We start from the raw sequence: 27,500 nt of genomic DNA, 5'->3' as shown, positions 1-27,500 counted from the left end.
CTGGTACATCTGGTACATCTGGTACATTAACACCTTCCTGCTCTCCACAGATGGAGTATGACTCCGCCTGCAGTGAATGCCTACTACATGCCCACCAAGAACGGCATCGTGTTCCCCGCAGGGATCCTGCAGGCACCATTCTATTCTCATGACCACCCCAAGTGAGTGTGTGTGTGTGTGTGTGTGTGTGTGTGTGATAACAGAATCCATTTCTAAGTCATTTGTGAAAAATGTGTTGTTTGAATTTAGAATAGGCCTAATACAATCGTATGTGTGTGTGTGTGTGTGTGTGTGTGTGTGTTTATCATCCAGAGCCCTGAACTTTGGAGGCATTGGTGTGGTAATGGGACATGAACTCACTCATGCATTTGATGACCAAGGTTGGTATTCACTAGCGTCTGTGTAGCAGCGGAGCCACATTCACACAACAGCACACTCACAGAATGCCAATACCTGGAGAGAGTAATCTCACACAGACCGCTGTGACGTCTGTGTGTGTGTGTGTGTGTGTGTGTGTGTGTGTCTCCTTTTATTATGTCCCCCAGGGAGAGAGTATGACAAGGACGGGAACCTTCGACCGTGGTGGCAGAACTCCTCGGTGGACGCCTTTAAGAACCGGACCGAGTGCATGGTGGAGCAGTACTCCCAGTACACCATCAACGGGGAGCACATCAACGGCAAGCAGACCCTCGGCGAGAACATCGCCGACAACGGCGGCCTCAAGGCCGCATATCACGTAAGTAGCGCTGGGGCTGGACAGTGGTGGTGTGTGTGTGTACTGCTAAACTTGTGGTGTGTGTGTGTGTGTGTGTGTGTGTGTGTGTGTGTGCTGCTAAACTCGTGGAGGTGTGTGTGCACTGCTAAACTTGTTAGTGGTGTGTGTGTGTGTGTGCGCACTGCTAAACTCGTGGTGGGTGTGTGTGTGTGTGTGTGTGTACTGCTAAACTTGTGGTGTGTGTGTGTGTGTGTGTGTGCTGCTAAACTCGTGGTGGTGTGTGTGCACTGCTAAACTTGTTAGTGGTGTGTGTGTGTGTGTGCGCACTGCTAAACTCGTGGTGGTGTGTGTGTGTGTGTGTGTGTACTGCTAAACTCGTGGTGGTGTGTGTGTGTGTACTGCTAAACTGGTGGTGGTTTTTGCAGGCCTATAAGTCATGGGCTCAGACGTACGGAGAGGAGAAGAGGCTACCGGCGGTCAACCTCACCAATGACCAGCTGTTCTTCGTGGGCTTTGCACAGGTGAGAGTCCGGCCAGAGATGTGACCACAGCATAGTATAAGAATAAAGGAGGATCTGACCACAGCATAGTATAAGAATACAGGCAGATGTGTTTAGAAGTCTGATGTTATTGAGTCACGAATGGCATCAGCAGTACTGCAATGTACTTTAGCCTCACTAAGTGTATGTGCCAGCACCAGTGAAAGACAGGCTGTGCTATTTGTGCTCAGTTTTGTTGTTTTGTTGTTTTGTCCCTGTTGTCCACACACTGGTCAGATGGTCCTAAATTAGTAAACCCAGATGTCCAATGACTTCTCACATCACTCATTTTCTCTCTCTCTCTCTCTCTCTCTCTCTCTCTCTCACCTTCTTCCCCTCTTTCTCTCCCCATTTGTCACTCTCCCTTACCCATACTCTCTCTCGCTCTTTCTATCTCTCTCTCTCTTTTGCTCTCTCTACCTCTATCTCTCTTCCTCTGTCTCTCCCTCTCTCTTTCTCTCTCCCTGTGTCCCTCTCTCCTGCCCCCACAGGTGTGGTGTTCGGTGCGTACCCCCGAGAGTGCCCACGAGGGCCTGGTGACCGACTCCCACAGCCCGCCCAAGTACCGTGTGATTGGCACCCTGTCCAACTCGCCGGAGTTCGCCGAGCACTTCCAGTGCCCCCGCGGCACCCCCATGAACTCGGGCCACCGCTGCGAGGTCTGGTAGGGGCGCGCCCACCCTGCCACGTCAGCGTCCGTCCACAGGGGGGCGCCAGTCTGCCAGTCTTTTCCTGCAGAACACGGTCTGAGGAGAGAAGAGGAGGAGGAGGAGGAGAAAATGGGCAGATTTCCAAGCACTGGACTTTTTTTTCTTTTCATTTCTGTTTGTTGTTGTGTTGTTGTAGTAGTTGTTGTTGTTGTTGTTGTTGTTGTCGCTGTTGTCTGTGTTGTTGTTTTGGTAATGATGCTGGACTCTGGACGGCGATGTCTGATGAGCGAGTCTGGACTGGAGATGACTCTAGAGAGAGAGAGAGCACACTGACGGAAGATGGTTGTATTTTCCAGTGTTTGGAGGCACCCATAGCTTTCTCTCTCTCTTTCTCTTTTTCTTTCCCTCTTTATTGCTCTCTCTCTCTCTTCTTTCTGCAGAGCCTCACTGGCCCCTCGTGTGCTTCTTTTATTTATTGTTTGCTGGACTGACGAGCGGAGGGCGGGGCCGGGTGTCAGAGAAGCAGAGCCCTCCTGCCCTCGACTCTCCGCGCTTCTGTGTGTGTTGTTTTGCTATGTGCCCTGTTTACAACCTCATTCTCTGGTGGACTGAAAAAAGAAAAAAAAAAAAAAACGATTGTGAGGTCACAGATGGAGCTGTGATGCATTAAGGACCCTATAGAGAAGGGTAGCACTCATCGTCATGACAATGAAGCATTCTGTCTTTGTGACCTCATGAAAAGAGGCCCTCCTTACATGTGTGACCTCACAGGAAGTGTTCCGTAGTGTCTGTGACCTCACAGGGGGAAAAAACAGTTGTTTACTGTGCGACCTCAAAAGGGCATGCCATGTTCTTCTTGGGTGGTAAATATGAACGCAGGGGTGCCCACCACTAGCTTATCTGCCCTCACTGGTGTGTATCTGTGTGTCTGTGTGTGTGTGAGTGTGTGTGTGTGTGTGTGTGTGTGTGCTTTGACATTGGCATATTTTATTGTTGACAAGGTTGGAATGGGACTCATTTCAAACTGCTTCTTGCCAAAGAATGTCTTCTTTTTTTTCCTCTTTGTTACCAGCGTTCCGCTGGTGTTCTGCTGTTCCACTGTTCCGTGCGTGATATCCTCGACTCTTCCCGCCTCTACTCAGCGAAGATTGCATTTGTGCCCACAGCCTGTGCTGTATGTAGGGTGGGATTAGGATAGATAAAGACTCATGGCTCTATTTTGAGGGTAGTAACAGTTTCAAATCCCAATCCTGACTGTGTAAATCCTAATATTTGCTCCATAGTTAAAGCAGACAAGTAGGCTGAGGTTTAGACACACGGAGGTATTCACTAATTACGGGGTGCTCAGCAGTGCATGGCAGGGAATCCGAGCATACTAATTAGCTGACTTCAGGTTCAGTATCACTTCAGAAATATTTGGCGGCACACATTGTAGTATTGGTACATTAACGTTGTGTTATCATCCTTGAAATAGAGCCTTTGATGTATGTGTGTGTGTGTGTGTGTGTGTGTGTGTGTGTGTGTGTGTGTGTGCGCGCACACTGTACTGTATGTGTGTGCGCACGTGTGAAGAATTAGTTATGTGTTGATGTGCAGTCACGCCCCTCAACACTACATTGATTTAATATCTGATGTTAGGTCTGCCGACTCGACTCCAAATGAAAACGAAATAAGGGGATTTTTTTATTTGTTATTTTTTCTCCTTAGCTTTCACACAGCCCTCCAACTGGGGGCAAAGTCTCTGGATAGATGTTTGTTGTGTTTTGAACTATTTTAACTGTGGGTTGAACAATACACAACTGGATAACACAAATAATTTAGCCTAGCCTGTGTGTCTGGGCAGGGTGTTGCAGGAGACACAATCGATATAGCTTTCCTGCTAGCAGGTGAACTGACTCCAGAGTCAAATTCAGGTCTGATCCGGTTCTGGTTAATAATCTGATTTGGATTCCGATTCTGGGTTTTACCTGATGACCAGTTGTTCTGGAGTAAATCCAGTTAGTTCAGGACCCGTTGAGTTCCGTTGTAGGCAGTTTTCTTGGCTAACAGAGATCTTTGAACTGACTGACTTTCTCAGACACCTGTGTTTGCAAAACACAGACTGCTTGTACACATTGCCACAGTGAAGAAGTAACAGATTTTCACATAGTATGTGTGTTTTGTTTTCTTTTTTGCTGATTTTTTGTTTGTTTGTTTTGTACCTGAGGGCAGAAAGGAACCAAAACCCTTTAGACATTAACTCATCCCTCCTGTATGGCTCCCCCTGGTGGCTGGGTTTCTGTGAGGTGAGCGCTTACATTCTCTTACAATCAGTGACCGCTCAGCCAATGAAAGGACAGTAACAGATCAGTAACCATCCTCACCAACCAACCCCACAGCTCACAGCACCAGAAATTACCAAACTGTGAGTGTGTGTGGGCATTCTTAGGAACTAACAGAAAAAGGCGGTAATAGTGGGGAGGGATGCGTAGTTGAGGGAACTGGTCTATGATGACCTGTGGAGTCAAAGGTCAAAGGTCAGATCAGGGCGGAGGTCACGTGGGAGGATGAAAGGTCATGTGGGTTGGTATTTAGGGTGGATTATAGGGTTTAGCCTTAAATAAATGTAGATAGTAAATGAAGAAAGATATGAATAAATATATATTTAAAGTGCAAACATAATTGAAAACTTGAAGTGTGTAAAAGCCTTTAATTAGCCAATCCATGCCATTAAGTGTTTCTGGACTCTTTCTGGACTTCTGGACTTAGTGTCTCGGTCCCATTCACCCCCTCTAGAAGTTCTGCCCTGGCGCTGGTCATTCGGCCCAGTAAGGGCTTCGGCACTAGGACCCAGGAGGACACAGGGCCAACGAGAGACGCCAGTTCATCCCAAATGTTTCCCTGATGTCCTGAATGCTGCTGAGTTGGAAGGCAGGAGTGGCTGCCCACATTGCCGCCAGTTCGAGCCCAGATGTGGCGCAAATCCGTTTTGGCCTTGATCTGGGAGTGCCACTTTTTGTTTGTATGTTTGTTTGTTTGTTTGTTTGTTTTGATGTGCCATTATTAAGGATGGTAATATGCCATGCGATTCAAAAGGGCAGACCAGGTCCTTGAGTTTTCTAAGGCCATGATTAATGTGTTCCCATAATGAAGTTGTGGAGTGTTGCCTTATTTGATTTAACAAGCATACTTGCTCTTAATTGTCTTCGGCATTGTTTATCTCTGCTCCACCTCCCTCTTTTTTTGTTTTGTTTTGTTTTTATCTTTGTATTGATGTAAAACTGTCCTTAAGTATTTTACTCCTAAAGTCAGATTTCTTTCTTTTTTTATTATTAAAAAAAAGGAATTTCTCATCTTTCTAGCCCTGGACAGTGTGCCACCCACCCAGCCTGTAGTACAACATTCCGTATAGTACGCACCTGTAAACAGAGAAAAAGGAACCGAAATAAAGTATATACATTGTATACACTCTGGACTTTTCTTGTAATATACCACACACGTTAAAACATTAAAACATCAGCTTTTTACTGATTGCAGAAAAGTGTGCTCTCTGTGTCCTGTTCACATATTGCCTGGTTAGCACCAGACGTTCATCTCAATTGAAATTGAGATTGGGTCTGGAGACATTCATTCACCTCCCATTTTCAAGGGGCATCACCAACGGATACCGATCAAAATGACTGGACGCCATTGGATAGACCTAAAGTCAATCAGAGCAATGGAGGAGATCATGGAGGAGATGCCAAAGGGGGGAAAAAAAACATCTCAACAAACAAGAGTTTTTCAAAAACGGCTTTGATGTCATCATGTTAAGCCCGACTTAACGGTTGTGATTGGTGTCCGGGATTTAGGAACATTAAATGGTAGTGAATGACCTCTTTGCTGGACAAACCTGTAGAGTAGCCTACATTTGCCAAAGGTAGAGGTTCTCCTAGGCTTCTGTTCACCATCAGTAGCACTGCTAAGCTCTGTGTGTAGATAGTTTTTTGCAGTTTCATAAAATACTATGAACCAGAAGCATTGCTCTTCATCACAATTGAATAGACATCAATGCCATACAGCTGGACACCTGCATAGCCTACCCTATAAGTAGGCCTACTACATCAGATATTTAAAATGTTTATTTTTTATTTCAGCTACATATGGCTTAAATAAAGATCTCCTGTGTCAGTGAATATGGTCCGATGTGCAACCGATGTGCAACCGCAAATGTTCAACAGTTGTAAATTGTAAATGATTGAAACTGTATGCAATTTCCGCCTATTTATTATCATTAATGACTGTACACAAAGTCGGACGACTTTTATTATGAAATATGGCATCAGTAGATCGTAACCCGGAAGTGATGTTTGTGTACTCTGTCAGTGGTTGGGTTGTCGTAGGCCGAATAATTTATGTTAATAATTAAACAATAACTCCTAGGCGAAAAGCGAATCGAAGCGTCCGCCTATTTTCGTGGTTTGGTAAGTATTGAATGCTAGAACAAAAATGTTCAAAATGTCCAGTGTTACACCACTTAAAAGTGGTGTGAATGTTTCATAAACCTTGGCTGGCTAGCGTAAACATTAGCTACAGCAAACGTCAGCTGATAAACTACCACTGATCTATAAAGAATAATTCTTTATAGATCAGTGTAAACTACTAGGCTAGCTAGTTACATTTCTTACATTTCTTGCGCCAACTTATATACGTTATACCTTACGTTACATTCGGTCGTTAGATAATATGTCTATAACTTCAAGTCAATTCTAAACCAGTTATACGAATCGCTGACACTCTTCAAGTTTCCAACTTATCCGAGATTCCTAAAACAGTTAGTCAGAGAGGAAATTCAAGTTGACATTCATGGGCACCTAACGACGGCGCACCTTTAGTTGACTCGGTGAGGTTAACACAAAGTCATTGGCAACCTACTGATACCTTGTCGTCTTGGTGTCTGTGTATCAAGCTCAGACTGGTGAAACAACAGATTAAACCCAGCCTGTTAAGGTTTACGATAATGAGCAAGTCTGAGAATTGACGACCTGTAGTAACGTTGTTTGTTTTGCTTAACTTGACGATTATTCATGGTTTCTGATCATGTTGTATCTTGTTCTGAAACGTGACTTTACCTATGATGGGCGAGGCTACTCTTTACAGTGTGAATTGGCCTACTTTGTCTGAGAAAACGTGAGTGTAGCTGTGTAAAATACCTGTACAAATGTTTACAGACAGTAGAAGGCTATCATCGCGCTTTACAGCTGCCATGACCTCATTAGTTGTGTTGGTTCATCGGAGGTCTAGCCGTTTAGCTGGCATGGCACTAGCCTGCATGCAGCTTACTGGAGTTAATTAAGAGGGAAATCCAGACTGTTGCACCAGATGTACCCGAACAGTCTTAAGACTGTAATATGTCGATTAAGTTTATATAGATCAGTCTGTTCTAGTACATCGTTATTAGGACACATGACCTAAAGCCACATAAATGCTTCATAACCCTCTTCTTTTCTGCTGTAGGGTAGGCCTTTGAATATCGACCAGTTAGTTATCTATGTGGGTTGAAACTCAAAATGACCATGTTAATCCTTCCCGAGTTGTAATTAGGTATATGTAAATCGGTCATGATTTGTCATTTTGTCAGCAATGTTTCTTCTTCAGCATCATGTTGAAGAAGAACCATTACTAAATCTGGAACAGAACTGCAGCCACTATCGTCCTAACAGTCCTTGATAGGTGCCTTGTCATGTTGTGAGAATTTCCAGTGGTTTGACACTGAACTGCTATCAAGGCTCTATAGTCCCCCTTCTCACACTCTGTGACCCCCCTTAGTCTGCTGCCGGCCTTGACCTTTCACCTCTGACCCCACAGCTCACCAGAGGGATGAGCGGACAGATGGAGCGGCGCGGGATCCACGTAGACCAGTCCGAGTTGCTGTGCAACAAGGGATGCGGTTTCTACGGAAACGCGGCCTGGCAGGGGCTCTGCTCCAAGTGCTGGCGAGAGGAGAACCAGCACGCGCGGCAGAAACAGATCCAGGACGACTGGGCCCTGGCAGCACGGTGAGGGCAGTAGGAGGGATGGGGGGGTGGGGGGGGGGAAGTCAGAAGGGGGTAGTTCAGAGACTCTGACTGATTCTGGACTTTGACGCAATTGGATAACACTACGACCAAAAACGAAAGTTGTAGGGCTGTCGTCATCAGTTTAGCTCGCCCACACCTTTTTTGGTTACCCCCGATGGTTGGGGTAAAAGTAAAGTGCATCATTGCCCGTGGCCAGAGTATCTGGAGAGGAAGAACAGTGATCGGCCAGAGCCTCATCAGGCCTTTGGTATGAAGGGCTGTGTGTATCTACCGGCTGAAAGCATATTAAAATCAAGAATGCCTGTAAATGGCACCGTCTGGCTCTCTTAGTTAAATAGGCCATGCATGCATGACTCTAATGCCCTTGCCCTGTTTGCCAACCCGACACTTAAAATGGGGTTTTAGGCCACTTTCTGTCGCTTTAAGTATTTTTGGGTACCATCCAGCTGCAGTAAGTTTACAGTGCCTCACAGGTCTAACTTGTGGCTGCACTGTGCAGTATTCTTTGTCAAATAGAGAGTTTTGTTGCAGTGACACATTTTATTTAGTTGTTTATTTTTTTTATCTCTTTACGCTCGCTGCCTTACTACCGTAATTTCCCAAGTATTAGCCGCATCTTATACACTGATTTCGCAAAATGTCTTCAGCTATGAGGTTAATACACGGGGCCGGGGGGCAGTTAATATGATGGTTTAGTTTCTTTACCTTGCATAAAACACTATCCTGCGGCTTATACACAGTGCGGCTAATAGACAGGAAATGACTGTAAGAGGCGTCACCATCACACCCACACCCAACCCTTCAGTGTATCCTCTTTCTCTCATGCTCAAGTCAAGTGTTAAGCAGTACAGTAGCAGCAGGGACGATATGGTGATGGTTGTGTTTATGGTTATGGTTATGCTGGTACCTATCGCATTTGAACCGATAGCGGTACACACACACACTGCAACACACACTCACACAAATACTCCAATATACACACAGGCACATGCTATGATGTGTGTTTGTATGAGAGAGAGAGAGAGAGAGAGAGAGAGAGAGAGAGAGAGAGATGTACATGGACATCTTACTCATCTTTTAGTGGTCTGTGCTTGGGTGTGTATGTGTGACCAACAGATAGAGATCTCTTTCAGGTGAACTGAAACCCTCCTCACAAACACATCGCCTCTCCCACACAGACATACACACACACACACACACTGCACACCACATATTTTTAACCTTATTTTAGAGATCCATTTTGGGATGTTCTGACATTCATACCCTCTGACATTTGCCTCTCTTCCTGTTAACATCAGCAGAACATGAGATAAGATCTACACCTTGTTGTGTGTGTGTGTGTAAGTGTTTGTGGGTGTGCATGTGTGTGTGTGTTTAAGTGTTTGTGGGTGTGCATATGTGTGTGTGCCACCTCCAACACTCACCACTCCAACCTGTAGTGTGGGCCTACAACTTGTATTTAATAATCAAATTGTAGCATTGCATCGGGGGAAGTGAATCCATTAAATATGCCCTTCTATTGAGTCATATTTCTCATTCAAACTAACAGAGCAAAGCGAGCGACTGAAAGAAAATAGAAACTGAGAGAAAGTGCAAGAGATAAAGTGTAAGAGAAGTGCAAGGATAATACACACCAAGTACACCAAGTTCATAACACTCCTACCTTTTGGACAACATACTTGTTTGTCCAGTTTTGAGTCCCTGTAAGCCTTTTGCATATACACACCTGAGGTCGGTATGGTCACACCTTGTCAGCCGGTGTCATATAGACTGTCTACTGATGCTTGTATTGTCAATAAGCAGTGTGTTGATACGCTGTTGTTAACAACAATGTATGGTTACGGTTAGGTTTTGGATCTGTTGTGTAGTAGGGGGTTAGTAGGGGGTTTGTTTACTCTACACATCAAAAGTCCCCTGTAGGTGGACTCGGATAATAAAGTTTTTCTGATTCTATCTGTCATGCCGGCATAAAATGGTCTTTGGTGTGACTCCACAGATAAAGACGACAGCCAGACAGTTGACACACCAAGAATGTGTTCTTAAAAGCAGGACTAGTGCACTAGATACACAAGAGGACTGTGGATTAACATGCTGATATTGATTGAGAAACCGATGACCTTGATGATTATTGATGATTAAAGTGATGATTAAATCAATGACATTGATGATATTGAAGATTAAAATGATAATATCATTCGTCATTGCTGATTGAAATGATGATATTGATGATTAAAACAATGACATTGATTATAAAAATGCTGATAATGATGATGGTATTGATGATTCTATTTCTGTGGCTGTCCAAGTAAAGTGTTACGGTCTGTTTCTGCAACCTGACGTGCGTCCTGTTGGTGTGTGTGTGTGTGTTGGTGTGTGTGTTCTCAGGCTGCAGAAGGAAGAGGAGGCTGCCTACGCCAGTAGCCACCATGGGCCGCAGGCCCCGCCGGGCCCCCAAGGGCCACAGTCCCACTCCTCCAGTCCCATCTCCTCCTTCGCAAAGTTCGAGGACAAGAAGACCAACGAGAAGTCCCGCAAGGTCACCACGGTCAAGAAGTTCTTCAGTCCGTCATCCAGAACGCAGCCAAAGAAAGGTAACAGCAGCGACAACAACAGCAACAACAACTACAGTATTATACGCTAAAGAGAGGTGAAGAAGAACACCTATGTCAACACGCGCTCTGTACACACAGCCAGATATACAACTACACAACAACAACAACAATAATACAACTCAAAGTGGGTACTGAAAGTGCCTTACAGTGACAAGGGGGAACCTCCCTACAACTGCTACACTCTTAAAACTAATGTGTTGAAAATAACATATCGTTTTTAACACATCTCTATGCTCAGATGGGTGACAACAAAGTTTGTGTTGTTTCTAATAAATGTGTTTTAAGAGTGTACCAATATGTAGCACCCACAGAGGTTATAGAGCAGATAACATCTACAGATAGATAAATATTAGAACACAGCTGATCTATAGAGAGTTCTGTACTCACACAGGAAATTGGCAGCATATCATCTATGACATTTTAAATAGGTTATAAATGAAGACTGTAGCACTGTTTACTGGCACTTGATATATTTATTCGGGAATTTTATCAGAAAATTAAAACGTTTCAAGGGTTGACTGACTGCATCGTTCTGAAAACATTTCTCCCTCATCAGCGATCAGTCCATTTCACAAGATGTCGCCACTGGGTAAACCTACTTCCTCTGGAATTTCAAAGCTGTCACTATTGCTGTCAACAAACAGATCAATTAAAAGTGCAGCACTTTTTCAAAATGTCAAATGTCAAAGTTTGCCCAGGTTTAGCTTAGAAGAGGTAAACCGAGTCATAGAAATCCTCTCAGTCCTCTTAATCCATCCTCTCCTAGCAGTTTAAAGTTCACTTGGCAAAATACATTAATATAAACATTTCCACACTTGGTGTACTGTATATCTGGTTATGATCTTTGCTGCTTGCTTGAGTAGCCCAACTTTGTTTATTCAATGCTCATTTATTCATCTCCCACTGTAAAATCTAAAAAAGTAATAGACTCTTGAAAACTATAGCACGTGGCTGCTCTGTAATCACTGGTCAGTATATTGTACCATTAATTATACACTATATTGCCAAAAGTATTAAGTTTATTCCCATAAACACTCCTAAACCTTATGGAGAGCCTTCCCAGAAGAGTTGAAGCTGTTATAGCTGGAAATGGTGGGCCAACGTCATATTAAACCCTATGGATTAAGAATGGGATGTCACTCAAGTCATTAGGGGGGGTCAAGGCAGGTGACCCAATACGTTTGGCAATATAGTGTATAGTAAGCCATGGAAATGTAGGTGTTTGTCAGGGAAAAGTCATGACATTTCACATTTGACTTGCATTAATTGTGAGATGGGCTTTTTGCTGTCCCTCTCTGGACAAGAACAGAATGACGTTTTACTCTGCCAATCAGGGCATCGTTAGTTAATTAGTTAATGAATGAGTTAATTAATCATTAATTGCTGTCCCTCTGTGTCCAGACTCCGGGCCCCCAGACACTCCGTCCCCCAGCACCAGCAGGGTCAGTGGGGAGATGGACCGGGCCACGCACGAGTTCATCGACTTCCTCAAGACCCTGCACAAGCCCGGCCGCGAGATCTTCAAGCAGTGCCGCGCCTTCACCGAGACCATGGCCTACAAGCGGGTAAGGGAGAGGGCAGAGACCATGGCCTACAAGCGGGTAAGGGAGAGGGCAGAGACCATGGCCTACAAGCGGGTAAGGGAGAGGGCAGAGACCATGGCCTACAAGCGGGTAAGGGAGAGGGCAGAGACCATGGCCTACAAGCGGGTAAGGGAGAGGGCAGAGACCATGGCCTACAAGCGGGTAAGGGAGAGGGCAGAGACCATGGCCTACAAGCGGGTAAGGGAGAGGGCAGAGACCATGGCCTACAAGCGGGTAAGGGAGAGGGCACACTGCCCACTTGTGTCCCACATAGAGCTAGTGGAACTGAAGGGCTGATAGGACCCGGGCACCTGACCCGTTGGGCTGCGCGAGGAACAAAAACGAAGGTTCTGCATGTAACCGCGGTTCTATGAGTTTCGGATGACCGCCAGAGCTTGGCAGTCACTCGTGATCACGAGAAGATTGGCAATAGGTCACTTCCTGGGTCGACCTCTCTTTTGTGCCGGCGCACATTGACGACGTCACAGGTGACTTTGTTGTTACTAATACTCGACCTGCACGTTCATGTGATTGACATCCATGTGCTGAAAGCACCGCCTCTGGCGGTCAGGAGAAACAAAATTCCAGTAGAACTCTTTGCCATGGAGTTTGTGTGTGATGGACTGTGCCATGGACACTGTGGTCTTCTACAGATTTAGTAGCCAAACAAAAATACTCAGCAGTTTGACATCCTGTTGCAATGGGAGCAGCACACTCCACAACAGCGAGACCATCCAAACCATTGTGAAATGTGGCAGTTGCGTCACTATCTTGATGTTGAAATGGTCTTTGAACCGAAGTAACTTGGTTTACAACATGCCTAGATATCCAAAGTAAATTCCGTATATTCATCATAAATTTGTAGGTTAGTGGAAATTAGGGGTATTCAGAGATGGTTATTAGGGAAGTACTTAAAAAATACTTTTTAATCAGGAACTGAATCTATAAAACGCTGAATTCAGCTTTCAGAAAATACCCACAAAGTGTGCAGCTGTTTAGTGAACGCTTAATCTCTAAATCTGGGTCATCGTTGCGTGTAGCAGAGAAAACTTCAGTCACACTTCTTCATTCAGTTTCTTTTGTGGTGGTTTTCATGGTGTATTACTGTATTGTGTGAATCCCCCTCCCCGCAAATGGTCGGTGTAGCCTGTAGAATAGTTCTGTTCTGTTCTAGAGTGGTAGTGTAGCCTGTAGAATTGTTCTGTTCTGTTCTAGAGTGGCAGTGTAGCCTGTAGAATAGTTCTGTTCTAGAGTGGCAGTGTAGCCTGTAGAATAGTTCTGTTCTGTTCTAGAGTGGCAGTGTAGCCTGTAGAATAGTTCTGCTCCAGAGTTGGTTCACCTCCACCCGTGATCAGATCCAGAGCTGGTCCAACTGTTTAAGGTACTTTTTAAAAGCATGTGGCTCAGGTGCTCACTTCATGGTTTATATTTTTCTTCTTTAACGATGTGCACTTTTGACTATGAAAGGTGCTACACAGATGAATTACTTATTCCTGATGTACTTACTCACTCACTAACTGAACCTGGTTTCAGATCAACCAGCCACTCTGGCCTAGAGCCACCCACACTGACCTGTTAGTCTGGAGCAAGGACAGAACTGACCCTCTGGCCTAGAGCCACCCACACTGACCTGTTAGTCTGGAGCAAGGACAGAACTGACCCTCTGGCCTAGAGCCACCCACACTGACCTGTTAGTCTGGAGCAAGGACAGAACTGACCCTCTGTGTCCAGGCCTAGTGTCGTCATTTGTTGTTGTCCTGTTGCTGTATGTTGTCCATGGTAACAAATATCAAATCGCTCCCCCAAAATGCCCAAATTAGTTTTGATAATGTTAATCCATCCATCGTAACTGGACCCTGACTCCTTGATATTTGTATTTTGTATTATATCATATTTATGTTTTCTAGGACATGAGTGCAGAGGATCAGTCCGAGTGTGTCCAGGACTTCTACCAGAACCTGTCCGATAAGCTGCATGTCCACTACAAAGGTGAGCATTCACACACACACCTTTCTTTTCAAACGAGTTGGATCAAATCCAATCAAATCGTCTCACTGAGCCAGATTCACTCTGATTCACTTCGGAGACACTTCTTTTTAGATCACTAGATCACACTCGTGTGTGTGTGTGTGTGTGTGTGTGTGTGTGTGTGTGTGTGTGTGTGTGTGTAGGAGCCACAGAGAAAGTAGAGTTAGTGATGGACGAGGTGGAGAAGTATATGATGATCCGGCTCTACGAAGATGTCTTCTGTCCCGAGACCACGGACGACGAGAAAAAAGACCTGGCCATCCAGAAGAGAATCAGGTAACTGCTGTAACCCACTTCCAGAGAATTATGCTAAGCTATATGCTAACTGGTGTAACCTACTTCCAGTGAATTATGCTAAGCTATACGCTAACTGCTGTAACCCACTTCCAGAGAATTATGCTAAGCTATATGCTAACTGGTGTAACCCGCTTCCAGTGAATTATGCTAAGCTAGGCTAACATGCTAACGGTGTAAGACTAAGGATATTGCACACAGAGATTAGATTAGACGTTCAGCGTTGTAATTCAACACGCCTGACTGAGCCCATCAGGAGTAATGAGGACACGCTGACTCCAGTCAGGTCAGGAGATGAAGATGGAGATGGTGCTCTGCTCTCATAGAAAAGACACACACACAGGCGCGTAGGAACCACGGGGGTCGGGGGGGTCGGGACACCCCCAATGTTGGACCCCCTCCCGAAAGAAAAACGCTGCAAAGTACAGATGTTGTTGATTACTTAGCTCAATTATATCCTCCTGAGTTACGGCCCCATAACTATAGCTCGGTGCGCATCGAAGGTCTTTCACATTGTGTTTTAAGAATGTTTCCCGAAACGAAGCCCGTCTCAATAATGCAGCATGGAGCACTTCCTCACCTTGAGTGTCTGAAAGCTAATGTAGGCTACTCTCTCAGTCCAAATATTTAGTTTACGGCCTTCTTTCATTCTTTTCGAAATAGTTAAGAGGATAGCCTATTGTGGGTGAATACAGTAGTCTACGATAGCCTAAATAAGTTAGTCTTACGGCTGTCGCTTTAAAATGTAGGCTTATCGCTTGACGTGGCACATAGCCTAATTATCTGGTTACCTGGATTTAGCAAGTCCATACACTTTGTTCATCCTATTATATATGCTTTTAAAATGAAATGTGTAACAATTTGCCTCTTATTATAATCTACACACTGTCACGACGTACATAAGGTTACGGGCGTATATGAGCAACCGAAGGCCTCGGTTGACTTAAGATAAACGGGCAGAATGCCTGTTTACAAACTACGTCAAACATGCAATAATCTAACAAATGAAAAAACACAAATGAAAGATGAATAGACTATTTGTCACAAATTAAGCAATGAGTTCGTTCGTGGCCACCTAGCGCGCAACTTACGCGCTGAGGTGAAGGCCCGACACATACTAATTAACACAAAGCTTCATAATGCACAAACAAACACCCCCTCAAAGTTCAGTGTCCATACGTCCAAACAATAAACATAAGAAGCCGACAGTCTAAAACGACAACGAGATCTCCCAGACACGAAAAACAATGTTTATCTCACAGTTTGTTGAGTATCGTTCCAACACTGATGCGCAAGGCAATCTCAGCTTTCGCGTTCGTTAGCTGTATTCCAATGAGAAAAATCCACAAGGAAATGGTCACGGCAATGCAGCATACAGGAATCTTCTAACCACGTTACTTTGTTGAGCTGGCTGCATACAGGTACTGTAACAATAGCCACAGTGCGCTCTCCCTGTGCTCCATTTAAACTAAGGGCAAACCCATTCATTGTGCCCAAAACGCGCATCCATCTGTCAGCTGACATAACATTTACTTAGATGGCATATGAAAAGTCAAGAAGAAGAAACATATTTTCATTTAAGCAACGTTTATGCAACCATGTAAAGGGAAGCATTGGGGGAGTCAGTTTAAGTTGTCCTAAAGACTAGCTGTGTGCGTTTTTGATCTCTTATGTGACTTATAATTCGCCCCCTTTATTTATGAATATAAAAAAATTTCGGCGCGCGCTACGCGCGCGCAACGGACCGCATTCTTGTCCCCCCCAATGCTTATTACGTTCCTACGCGCCTGCACACACACACACACACACACACACACACACACACACACACACACACACACACACAGTCAGGAGCAGAGCAGGCTTTGAGGACTGTGGAGCTGAATTGAAAACTCTCATCCAAATCAAATCAATGTGCTTGACTCTGTCTTGTTGCAGGGCGCTACACTGGGTGACTATTAAGATGCTGGGCGTCCCTGTGAATGAGGAGATCCCTGCTGTGTCTGATAACGTGGTGAAAGCCATCACAGGTGAGTCTCGGACCCTCTGCCTTGGCTCTTCTGTAGGTAAACAGGCCTCTGTGCTGGCTCTTCTGTAGGTAAACAGCCCTCTGCCTTGGCTCTTCTGTAGGTAAACAGCCCTCTGTGTTGGCTGTTCGATAGGTAAACAGGCCTCTGTGCTGGCTCTTCTGTAGGTAAACAGGCCTCTGTGCTGGCTCTTCTGTAGGTAAACAGCCCTCTGTGTTGGCTCTTCTGTAGGTAAACAGCCCTCTGTGTTGGCTGTTCGATAGGTAAACAGGCCTCTGTGCTGGCTCTTCTGTAGGTAAACAGCCCTCTGTGTTGGCTGTTCGATAGGTAAACAGGCCTCTGTGTTGGCTCTTCTGTATAAAGCGGACGGGGCTGGGAGCAAGAATTACTTTAGTGTAGCAACATTTTAAATGTTCTCATCAGTTCCTTGCTAAGCATAGCATCAATTATACATATGGTCTTATTGCTAAAAAACGCAAAAACACTTAGTGGATATTATTGCTTGTCTGTATGGATTAAAGACTTTAAATCTCTTACTTAACGGCAACACTTAAACATTAGTCAGCTTCAAAGGTGCACTCAGGGATTTTACGAGATTTCAAGCCCATAACATTTTTTGGCACGTTCTGTAGGCAGCCCAGGCTCCGAACACTGGAAACAAACAAAGTGGGGGCAGCCTGGGGGGTTTAAGTATGTGGTTTAGTGATAAACCTGGGTAAGTTAACCTGTTGAGGGGTACGGTCACAAATATGTGATTAGAATGTTCAGTGAACTGAGAGTTCCGCATTATGATGAGACAATTACCCTCCGATATTTTCCCCACAGACTGTATACAGAACACTGACAAACAAAGTGGGGGCAGCCTGGGGGGTTTAAGTACAGTATGTGGTTTAGTGATAAACCTGGGTAAGTTAACTCGGAGTAAGTGGGGGCAGCTTGGGGGGTTTAAGTACAGTATGTGGTTCAGTGATAAACCTGGGTAAGTTAACTCGGAGTAAGTGGTAAACCTCCAGAGGGGTGTCCCACGAACGGAGGTTTAACAAACACAGAGTTAACGCTGAACTCTAGGTTGATTGACCCTGAGCCGACTAAAACAGAGTTGTCGGTTCCACCGCGCCGGTTATGAATTAGTTTAATCAACACGGGGTTGGTTAACACTGGGATGTGCGCGTACACGCCAAACCTATAAAGACGTGATGTATGGAGCATGGAAATCCTGATCAAAAGGGCGAAACAGGCTAGCTGCCGCTAGGGGCGTCTAGATTTCTAGGCGAGAAACGGGCCGCATGTTTCTCAGAACTCGAACGCAGGCTGTAATAAATTAGAAAAAGTTTTAAAAAGTAACACCAAAGCAACTGCCATTCAGAGAAACCCTAGTAGCGGATCGCTGACTGCGTGAATGCATACAAAAGCACGTTCCTAAATATTTGAACTATGAATCTATTCATATCTCAGTTAAGTTTTCTTAGCATTCCTACCACATAACCTGTTATTTTATAAAGATGTAGGCTACTCCGATGGGCCCAAGCGATCATCTGATCAAGTAAAGATAAAATATTACGATTCATGGTAGTAATTATATGATTTTTCCACATACATTTCTACATCTCTTTGCGCGGAATGGCTATATTGTGTAGGACGGCGCATGCAACAATTACGCAAGCCCGTTCGGACACACTCCGTAGGCATTGCAATTTGGACTTCAATATCCCAAATGTGTTTTCAATCGCGGGTTCTGTTGTGTGCCAGGTTAAATGTTGCATGTGGTCCAGGAGCGGGATCAGGATACAGGGTGATGAGCGTCGGGAGGCATGGATAGGCCTACCCTCGATCCCCAAGGAGCTACCCATCGAATTGCGCTGCGACCAAATACAAACTTTGAGCTATCTTGCACAAACACATCAATTATATAAGGTCTATGATATGTTCATAATGCAACGCAGTCTGTTGAAATGTATAGCTCAAATTACATCCTGGCATCGTAGACCGAACCAGGCAATTTTGCCTCCACATAAGTATAGGCTAATCATGTGCATCATATCATCTAATGATAAAATCGACAATATCTTGAAGATATTGGAAATGGCCAATATAGGCTGCGTATACCTACCTAAACATTTATACTGTGATATCCTTTCCTGTTCACATAATCGGCCTCATATATGGCTGGGGCACTTGTGCCATCAATGCACCCAATGACATAATATTGTAACCGAATGGTATCATCGTGATACCCATATGAAAAGTCAACAGCAAGGATAATTTCTGTGCCACTTGGGGACACTTAAAGCATTAGTGACCTGTGAGACGAGTTGGTGTAACTCCATTTTAATGACCCTCGTCAGTTGTGGCCAGGAAAGAGGATGAAGTCGCGCACTAACCTCTCCAGCGCAAGACAGACTTTATACGCACTGATTGGCAGACCGTAGCTTTCCCTATGCTCAGCATCTCAAATACTGTACAGAAAAAATATATACTTCGCGAATAAATGGAGAGCTATGCAAATAGTTTGCAGTGAGCTGAGGCAGGTTCACGATTGGTAACGTATGGCTGGAGAAGGCTATTTAAATATATTAAAGTTTAACGTGAAAAACGATATCGCTTCAGCCAAAATTCATCAAAATGACGAGCCGTGGTTTCATCAATCTCTCTCGGTGAATTGCACTAATTATTTGCGCTCTGATGTCAATAGGCCTCTCGGCATGCCATTGCGAACACGAGAAAGCTGCGGAAACGCGGGTTTAAATAGGCTACCCTGAGCAAAACCGGGTTATCTTTCAAACTTAACCTGTGCAAATCCTGCTCCGACCAGGTTAGGTTCAGAGCATATGTTCCTATAGTAACTAACACACCGTGTTCATTTTGGAACGGAAAATCTAGAGTTACCGCAAACCCTGGGTTAACTTACCCGGTTTTGTGATAAAACCGGCTTTGTGGAATACCCCTCTGATAGAGGAGCTCTATGGCTTCATTCTCCAAACAAAACAATGTCATGGGGCTCTTGTTGTAGGAGGTTTACCATTTACTCTGAGTTACAGTTAAGCCCAAAATTATTAGCCCCCCTGAAATTTTGGAACATTACTCTAAAATTCTCCCTAAATTTTTCATCCCTGATCAAATTTTAAAAATCAAACATTCGCCAGTGGTATTATGTAGAATCTGGTGCATTTTGGAGTGTTGATATATTATTAGGAATGCTTAATCTCAAATTGTGGAGTGTTCAAAATGAATAGCCCCCATGTGATTTTTTTGCTTTTAAACGCACACGACCAACCTGTCACCTTTCAAGCCACACCTTTGCAGTTAGTTAATGTCCAGACAACACCTGAACACCCAACCAGCATTGATTGTTTCCCTAAAGACTTCAAGGAACAGGCCTACAGGCACTTGAACACCTGTCTGAGAGGGGACTGCCTTTACAGGCATACTGAAGATAAAGGAAATCTGTCTGGACCTCAGAAAGAACATCATTGAGGCCTATAATATGGAGAAAGGCTATACTGAAATTTCTAGATGCTTCACAGTCTGTAGAACAGCCGTGCAAGGCATCATTACAAAGTACAAAGAGTTCCAAGTTTGTGCATAACAAACCTAAGTGTGGATGAAAATGCTAAATATCTCAATCTAGAGAGAAAAATCATCAGGGATGTTAGCAAGCAACCCTGCATATCCGCCAAAATGATAGTTGCTGACCTTGAGACCTCTGGGGTTAAAGTCTTGAGGAAGACAGTAGCGAGGGATTTTTATTGTGGAGGCCTCCAAGGTCATCGGCTGAGAAAAACCCCTTACTCCAAAAGGGGCGCTTCAAAGTCAGACTGAACTTTGCCCATGCACATTTAAAAGCTAAAAATGAGTTTTGGAAAACTGTCCTTTGGTCTGATGACATTAAACTGGAGCTGTTTGGGCACATGGATGTTGCCTATGTTTGGCAAAAAAAGGGAAGGCCTACAACCATAAAAATACAGTTCCCACAGTGAAGCATGGTGGCAGGAGCATCATGTAATGAGACTGTTTTGCTGTCTCAGGCACAGGGAGCCTTGTTTGGGTGCATGGGATCATGAAAAAGAAAGATTATGTTGACCTTTTGAGGGATAACATCAAGACGCCTGCTCTTAGTCTAGGCTTAGGTCACCACCAGGTCCTTCAGCATGATAATAACCCAAAGCATAGTGAAGAGTGGTCTAAAACGCCCTAAAGAATACCCTAATCAAGGTGCTGGAATAGCCTACACAGAGACCAGACCTCAACCCCATTGAGAATCTGTGGCACGTGCTTAAAGCAAGAGTCCATACAAGAAAACCATGCAGTTTGAAGGAGCTGGAGCTAAAGAGTGCTTAGGAGATATGTGCCAACCTAGTAAAAGACTATTCAAAGAAGTTGTTGTCAGTTGAAGCAAAGAAAGGCTACACTATTGACTATTAATGGTCTGGGGGCTAATAATTTTGAACATGTCAATTTTTGCTTTTCTTGTCACAAATCAGAGCATGAGTAAACAATGATCATCAAACTTTGTGGGCATACTGTCTTTGCGCTTCTGCAATCATATAAACTAGGCACATTTTTGGAAATGGTAATTTTCATGTATAAACAAAGGATTATGTCTGAATTCATAAGGGGGGCTAATAATTTTGGGCTTAACTGTAACTTGTAAATGTAAACATGAACACAAACAAACACGACTTCCTGTGCAATCCCCGACCGCACCTTAAACTTCATAATTCTTCTGTAAAACACGGAAGGCTGCAGCAGGAAACCAAATCTATTGTCAGTCTATACTGTAGATGCATAAAACGCTGAGAATCAAACCTGTTCCAAAAACAGAGTTTCAGGGTCTGTGTGCAAATGTGGTTGACACAATGTGAGGTTGTGTTTGCGTTTTAATCGTGTGACCGTTCCCAGGGTGAAGGCCTTAACTGTGTCCCTTAAAGCTGCTGCTTGTGCTCTTGTCCCACTCAGCCATCATCGAGGTGGACTCAAAGCGCGTGCCGCGGGAGAAACTGACGTGCGTGACGACGTGCAGCAAGCACATCTTCAACGCCATCAAGATCACCAAGAACGAGGCGGCGTCGGCCGACGACTTCCTGCCCACGCTCATCTACATCGTGCTGAAGGCCAACCCGCCTCGCCTGCACTCCAACATCCAGTACATCACGCGCTTCTGCAACCCCAGCAGGATCATGACCGGGGAGGACGGATACTACTTCACCAACCTGGTACACACACACACACACACACACACACACACACACACACTCCAACATCCAGTACATCACGCGCTTCTGCAACCCCAGCAGGATCATGACCGGGGAGGATGGATACTACTTCACCAACCTGGTACACACACACACACACACACACACACACACACACACACGCGCGCACACACACACACACACACTCCAACATCCAGTACATCACGCGCTTCTGCAACCCCAGCAGGATCATGACCGGGGAGGACGGATACTACTTCACCAACCTGGTACACACACACACACACACACGTGCGCACACACACACACACACACACACACACACACACACACACTCCAACATCCAGTACATCACGCGCTTCCGCAACCCCAGCAGGATCATGACCGGGGAGGACGGATACTACTTCACCAACCTGGTACACACACACACACACACACACACACACACACACTCACACTCACACACTCCAACATCCAGTACATCACGCGCTTCTGCAATCCCAGCAGGATCATGACCGGGGAGGACGGATACTACTTCACCAACCTGGTACACACACACACACACACACTCCAACAACCCCAGCAGAATCATGACCGGGGAGGATGAATACTACTTCACCAACCTGGCACACACACACACACCCACGGATAGATACACACTTCTTTTGTTAGTCACCTGGGTTATATTGAGTTTTATAATACATGCTCCTAACCGGGCAACATTTGAAAAACTGCTTCTAAAAAGTAAAATACCTAAAATTCCACGTAAAGTACATTTGTGAACAGTCTAGCTAGTTATCAGTGTTTCCTGTGCTGTTGTGGATGTTTGCCAATCACACGTTTTGGCTGTTGACCTTGTGACCAGGCTGACCGTGGTTGCATTTCCTGAAAGTGTGTCTCATGATGGAGAGATCATCTTTCTTACACAAATAATAGATGACTAATCTCCGGTATGCTAGCTAGTTTTTTCTCAACATCCTTTGTGCTGTTGTGAATGTTTGCAAACCAAGCGGTTGCACGTCCTGAAAATGTTGTCAGTGATCGAGATAAAGGTAAATTCACCTGAGGAAGGTCTATGACCGAAACGTTGTGAATTCTAAGTAAATGTATGCATGCGTAATGGACAGTGTGCGGGATTCTCTTTTACAAGTTTAACTGGGTAACCTATTCTGAAGCACCTGTCCCCCTCCCCACAAAAGAGGTGTGCAAAAGCGTTTTGTAAACTGAAAAGTCAGTGATCGAGATAACCTCAAAAGTCGAGATAGATGACTAATGCTGTGTGTGTGTGTGTGTGTGTGTGTGTGTGTGTGTGTGTGTGTGTGTGTGTGTGTGTGTGTGTGTGTGTGTGTGTGTGTGTGTGTGTGTTCCTCCTTGCAGTGCTGTGCGGTGGCCTTCATAGAGAAGCTGGACGGCCAGTCGCTGAACCTGAGCCAGGAGGAGTTCGAGCTGTACATGAGCGGCGGGGCCTCGCCCCAGAAGCCCCTCAGCCCGCGGGCCAGCAGCGGCCCGGCTCCGGCGCACCACCAGAGCCTGGACCTGCTGAGCGGGCTGGACACGCGGCAGGAGCAGGTTCTGGACGGAGCGCGGCGCCTGGAGCGGGACCTGATCGAGTGGTGCGACGGCGTGGAGACCAGCGTCCAGGACGTGCTCGACAAGTTCCCGCTCGACAGCGGCGGCGGCGGCATTGCCACGGCAACAGGGGCGGCGGCACCGGAGGCACCGGCCGACCCGGCGACCGCCATCGACTCGGACAACGTGGAGAACGACAAGCTGCCCCCGCCGCTCACGCCACAGCTGTTCGCTAGATAGCTTAGCCGCGGGCGCTAACGCTAGCTCCAGCTAACGCTCCAGCCCTCCACACCAGCCCCCCCCCAGGCTCAGAGACCTCTCCCCCGCCACAGGGCACCTCCTGGGGGACACTCTGAGTGTGGCTCAGCCTGTTAGCCACTCACCTCCCAACCCCCACCCCCATGCGTGTTTTCCTGGGTGTGCTTGCCACAGGGGTACTGAAGATGGAGATGGTGCTCCGCTCTCATAGAAAAGACATGCACATGCTTCTACACACACACACACACACTGCACACACACACTCCTTTTGCCGCCTGCAAAAAACACTAACTCCTAGACATACATATAAACACACACCAAGGACCCTGACTTTCATAATGAAGATTCATCCAGCATTGGGACAAAGTTAATCATGCCTATTCAGGGGTAATGGCGGCGTAGGCAAGAGCTCCTTTAGAGAGGGCTCTTATGCTAGGCTAGGCTCCTATGCTAGGCTAGGCTAGCCCAGCAGACCAGACCTGTCTCAGGTGTTCATGTCGGTGTGATTTAGTTAAGAGTTCCCCAGAGCAACACACTCACAGAGAGACTGGTTCTACTGCCTCCATGGTGGGGCAGTTGGGTAAGGCAGGGCTTCTCTACCTCCACAGGACATAGCTTCATTTCAGTCTTAGCAGGAAGACCGTGCCAAATCCCTCTGACTTAAACCCGTAGTGTGGCACACGTGTGTGTATGTGTGTGAACCCCGTGCATCGTTGTAGTGCTGTTCCAGTGTGCAGCCTAGGAGTCCAAATAGTGCTTCCGTGAAGTGGCCAAACCCCATATCCCTCCTCCCCAAGTGAAAGCTAGATGAAGGGCCAAACCCCATATCCCTCCTCCCCAAGTGAAAGCTAGATGAAGGGCCAAACCCCATATCCTCCTCCCCGAGTGAAGGCTAGATGAAGGAAGAAAAAGTCTTAGTGACGCTATTTAATCAGAAAAACAAAACCAAACCTGTTGACCCCAGATGTGCCCCCCCCCCCCATAAGCATGGCTGCATTTTGTTTTATATGCCTGGGGTTGGACTCGGATGAATTGTACCCTGCCTGCGAAGGTCCCCTCCTGAGCTTGAACTAGATGAAGTAACCCGTAGTGAGTGAGAGAGAGAGAGAGAGGTGCCGCAGGCATAAAGCCTCCACGCCCCTCACAATCACCTGATAGAGCTTTCTGTGGACAGCCATGTGTGGCCACTAGCTAGTTTTCAAATTAACCTGAGAAAAAAATAGTCCAAACAAATCCTAATAATATCTTGGCTCAATGTGGGAGTTGCCTAAAGTAGGCCTAGTAGCCACTTTTTCAGTTCAGAGATATTTTTGACTTCAAGAGCACCCTGCATATTGGAATGTACCGATCTCTACAAAGAGCACTCAGCTTTTCCTTGTTTAAATCCTAATGATAATAATAATAATAATAATCATGATACACAGCAACAGGATTGGCCAGTGACCGCGCGGTCAGCTTGAGCTGGCCTGGCGACCTTCAGCACGATTACGACCCGGGCGATGCGATCCGAGCGATGTGTTCGTAAGGCCCTGAGGCATGACATGAAAGGAAAGCTAACTGCCCGTAGACTCTGGCTCTGGGAGACGTTGGTAACACTTTACTCTGCATTTTGCACAAGGCTGATATAACCCTCTCAAACATGCCATGACCGATACCTTTACTCACTGCCTTCATGGTCACTGTCAGGTGGGACCGCGTCAGGCGTCATGTTACCCTGACGATCACAGAGTCTTTCACACAGTGGCAGTTTAATAGAATGTGACGCGCTGTTTTGGAATCTGTTATTCAGAGTGAAGAGAGTTGTTCACTGACCTCTGACTATCATGATGCCTGATAGTAGGTATCTGTCATGACCTGTTTAAGACATTAAAGGATCATGTCACTCATTTGACGGCAGGTTTGCGTAAAGTGTCACTGAAAGGTCTTTGATATTAGTTATGTATGGTTTTATATTTTAGACTGTTGTTGTTACTATGTTTATTTATTTATAGTAATGACTTAATGTATCACATATTTAAGCACATCTTGGTTACTCCTGCATTTCTTTTCTGGATTTCATTTTTTTTTTCTCTCTCCCAGCAATGATGTTTCATTATGACATTTTAAAGTGTGGGTTGAACATTTCTAATGGACTCTTTTTTTAACCAGATAACTCCTGATTTAAAGATCTGTATAAACTGTCTTACTATTAATAGTAACGTTGGTGTTTATTTTTATTCAATCATTGTGTAAGTAAGCTGTGTGCTTGGGTGTGGGTCAGATCACAGTCGTGTCCCTTAACATTGTAATTCATGGCAGACGGCGATCAATATGGCATGTCCCATTGATGACATCGTGTGGTTTGTCTTTGAAGTATTTAAATAGCAGCGGGCCATCTGTGTATAAGCACAGGATGTCTATAGTGGCCAATAGTTGTATTTATGAATTACATTGAGATGAATTAAAAAAACAAGTGAAAATCTCTGGGTTTACTGTTTTGCTCCTGTATTACGCTAGGCTAACATAATTGGTTACACCCAATTCATTCGTCAAAATGTCAAAAGTGTTACGGGAATGTTTTGAGTTTCATTTTCCACAAATGTCTTGTGAATTCCCCGTTTACAGAGAATGCCTGTCCTGTACCGCACCGGAAAAGGCATGTGCTCTTACGTGCAAATTGTGGAAAGAGGAACTGCTCTCTCTATCTCTGAAGTTTCTTTCGAGGCATATTTAAGCGTAGTTGAAGTGCAGTGCCCCTGGCGAATATCATTTGGTCTTACCAGCGTGCCAGGATGCGTTTATTTTTCAGTTTGATAGGTAAGTAACAAACTGGGGACAACCTGTTGAATTAACGCTGGTCACAAATGTTTCACTGATTTCACAATTAATGTATTGGTATTTTCTCTAGTTGTTTCGGTGTTGCAGAGATGGACCAAGGCGCAAAGTAAGTTTTGAATTCTCACAAGCGCGCCTTGTAACGTTAACCTATTGCTCAATAATAATGAAAATCGAGTTAATTAAAATCCCATTTCATTCGTCAGTCACATAGACGTTATTATCAAAACTAAGACGATACCATGTCGACTTGCCTATATTCTAATACCCTCCCTTTGGTCAACTAGTAGGCCTACTCAGGACAGCGGTGGCATCGGTGGCCGAAGGTGATGCTCACCAACTGTCCGGCGGATCGCTACTGCTGACCTGTGACGTGTCAGAGGACCCATCACCACTTTGGACGTTCGACTGGTTCTTTAACGGCAAACCACTGACTTCGGGCCAGTTGTATCCGATTTGGAAAGCCCGAGTACTTCAGAGTGGTAACTACAGCTGTAAGGCTGCCAGGGAGACGGTGTTGAACCCGATGGGGATCCTAGAGACGGAGCTCAGCGCCCCAGTACGCGTGGACATTGACGGTAAAGTTGCGTTCCATAGTCGTGTATTGCAAATTATTGCTTACACACTATAATTAGTGTATTTGAATTTAATATTAGGCTATAGCCTACTAATGTGTATTCGTTTTAAAATGACGCTACTAGGCTATTGCCTAATTGTTATTATCATAATAACTAGGTGGGTGGGTTATCCTGGAAGCACCCAGCAAACCAATGATCATGGAGGAAACGATGTCCCTTACGTGTTTCATTCGTGGAGAACGTCGACCTGAAGAAGTCATTTTTTACCGGAACGGCAGAGAGATTTGGAGACAGAGGCACCGGACGCTGACTCTCCACGGCCTCACGTTAGGGATGGAGGCGAGTACTCCTGCAGAGCCTCGTGGAAACGCGGGGCTTGTACCACTCTGCAGAGTCCACTGCTGTGTCCGTGACTGTCCTCGGTAAGCATCAGTGACAGCCTCACATGTCTTAGCCTAAACTAGAAGTATTAATAATGTTGCTTTTGATTTTGAAGTGCAGACTTGTTTGTGTGTGCGCATTATTATTTTTATTATTATTATTATTATTTTGAGGTGCAGTCTGTTTGTGCTTAATTATTAGGAA

At 45.2% G+C, this 27,500-nt stretch overlaps 2 protein-coding genes and 1 pseudogene across 3 annotated transcripts in view; all 3 read left to right on the top strand.

Annotated features, from left to right (window-relative positions):
* Positions 1–5,347, top strand: part of ece2b (endothelin converting enzyme 2b) — a 77,725-nt gene extending 72,378 nt beyond the window's left edge. For both annotated transcript variants that reach the window (XM_062553352.1, XM_062553353.1), the window contains 5 exons: positions 51–161; positions 313–380; positions 546–736; positions 1,141–1,236; positions 1,746–5,347. In XM_062553352.1, the coding sequence (XP_062409336.1) occupies positions 51–161; positions 313–380; positions 546–736; positions 1,141–1,236; positions 1,746–1,922 (643 nt within the window). In that variant the 3' untranslated portion in view covers positions 1,923–5,347. The remainder of the gene's footprint in view (positions 1–50; positions 162–312; positions 381–545; positions 737–1,140; positions 1,237–1,745) is intronic.
* Positions 5,348–6,220: 873 nt separating this feature from the next.
* rabgef1l (RAB guanine nucleotide exchange factor (GEF) 1, like) lies at positions 6,221–25,984 on the top strand. Its single transcript, XM_062553359.1, has 9 exons — positions 6,221–6,346; positions 7,731–7,921; positions 10,328–10,533; positions 11,956–12,119; positions 14,045–14,126; positions 14,309–14,441; positions 16,398–16,489; positions 21,443–21,699; positions 23,074–25,984. The coding sequence occupies exons 2-9, from the start codon at positions 7,743–7,745 to the stop codon at positions 23,503–23,505; spliced, it is 1,545 nt and encodes a 514-aa protein (XP_062409343.1). The 5' UTR covers positions 6,221–6,346; positions 7,731–7,742; the 3' UTR covers positions 23,506–25,984.
* A 150-nt stretch (positions 25,985–26,134) lies between these two features.
* Positions 26,135–27,500, top strand: part of LOC134099254 (uncharacterized) — a 3,906-nt pseudogene continuing 2,540 nt past the window's right edge.

Source organism: Sardina pilchardus, chromosome 13 (genome assembly GCF_963854185.1).
Source record: "Sardina pilchardus chromosome 13, fSarPil1.1, whole genome shotgun sequence".
NCBI classification, from domain to species: domain Eukaryota; kingdom Metazoa; phylum Chordata; class Actinopteri; order Clupeiformes; family Clupeidae; genus Sardina; species Sardina pilchardus.
This window is presented reverse-complemented; position numbering and strand designations above follow the sequence as displayed.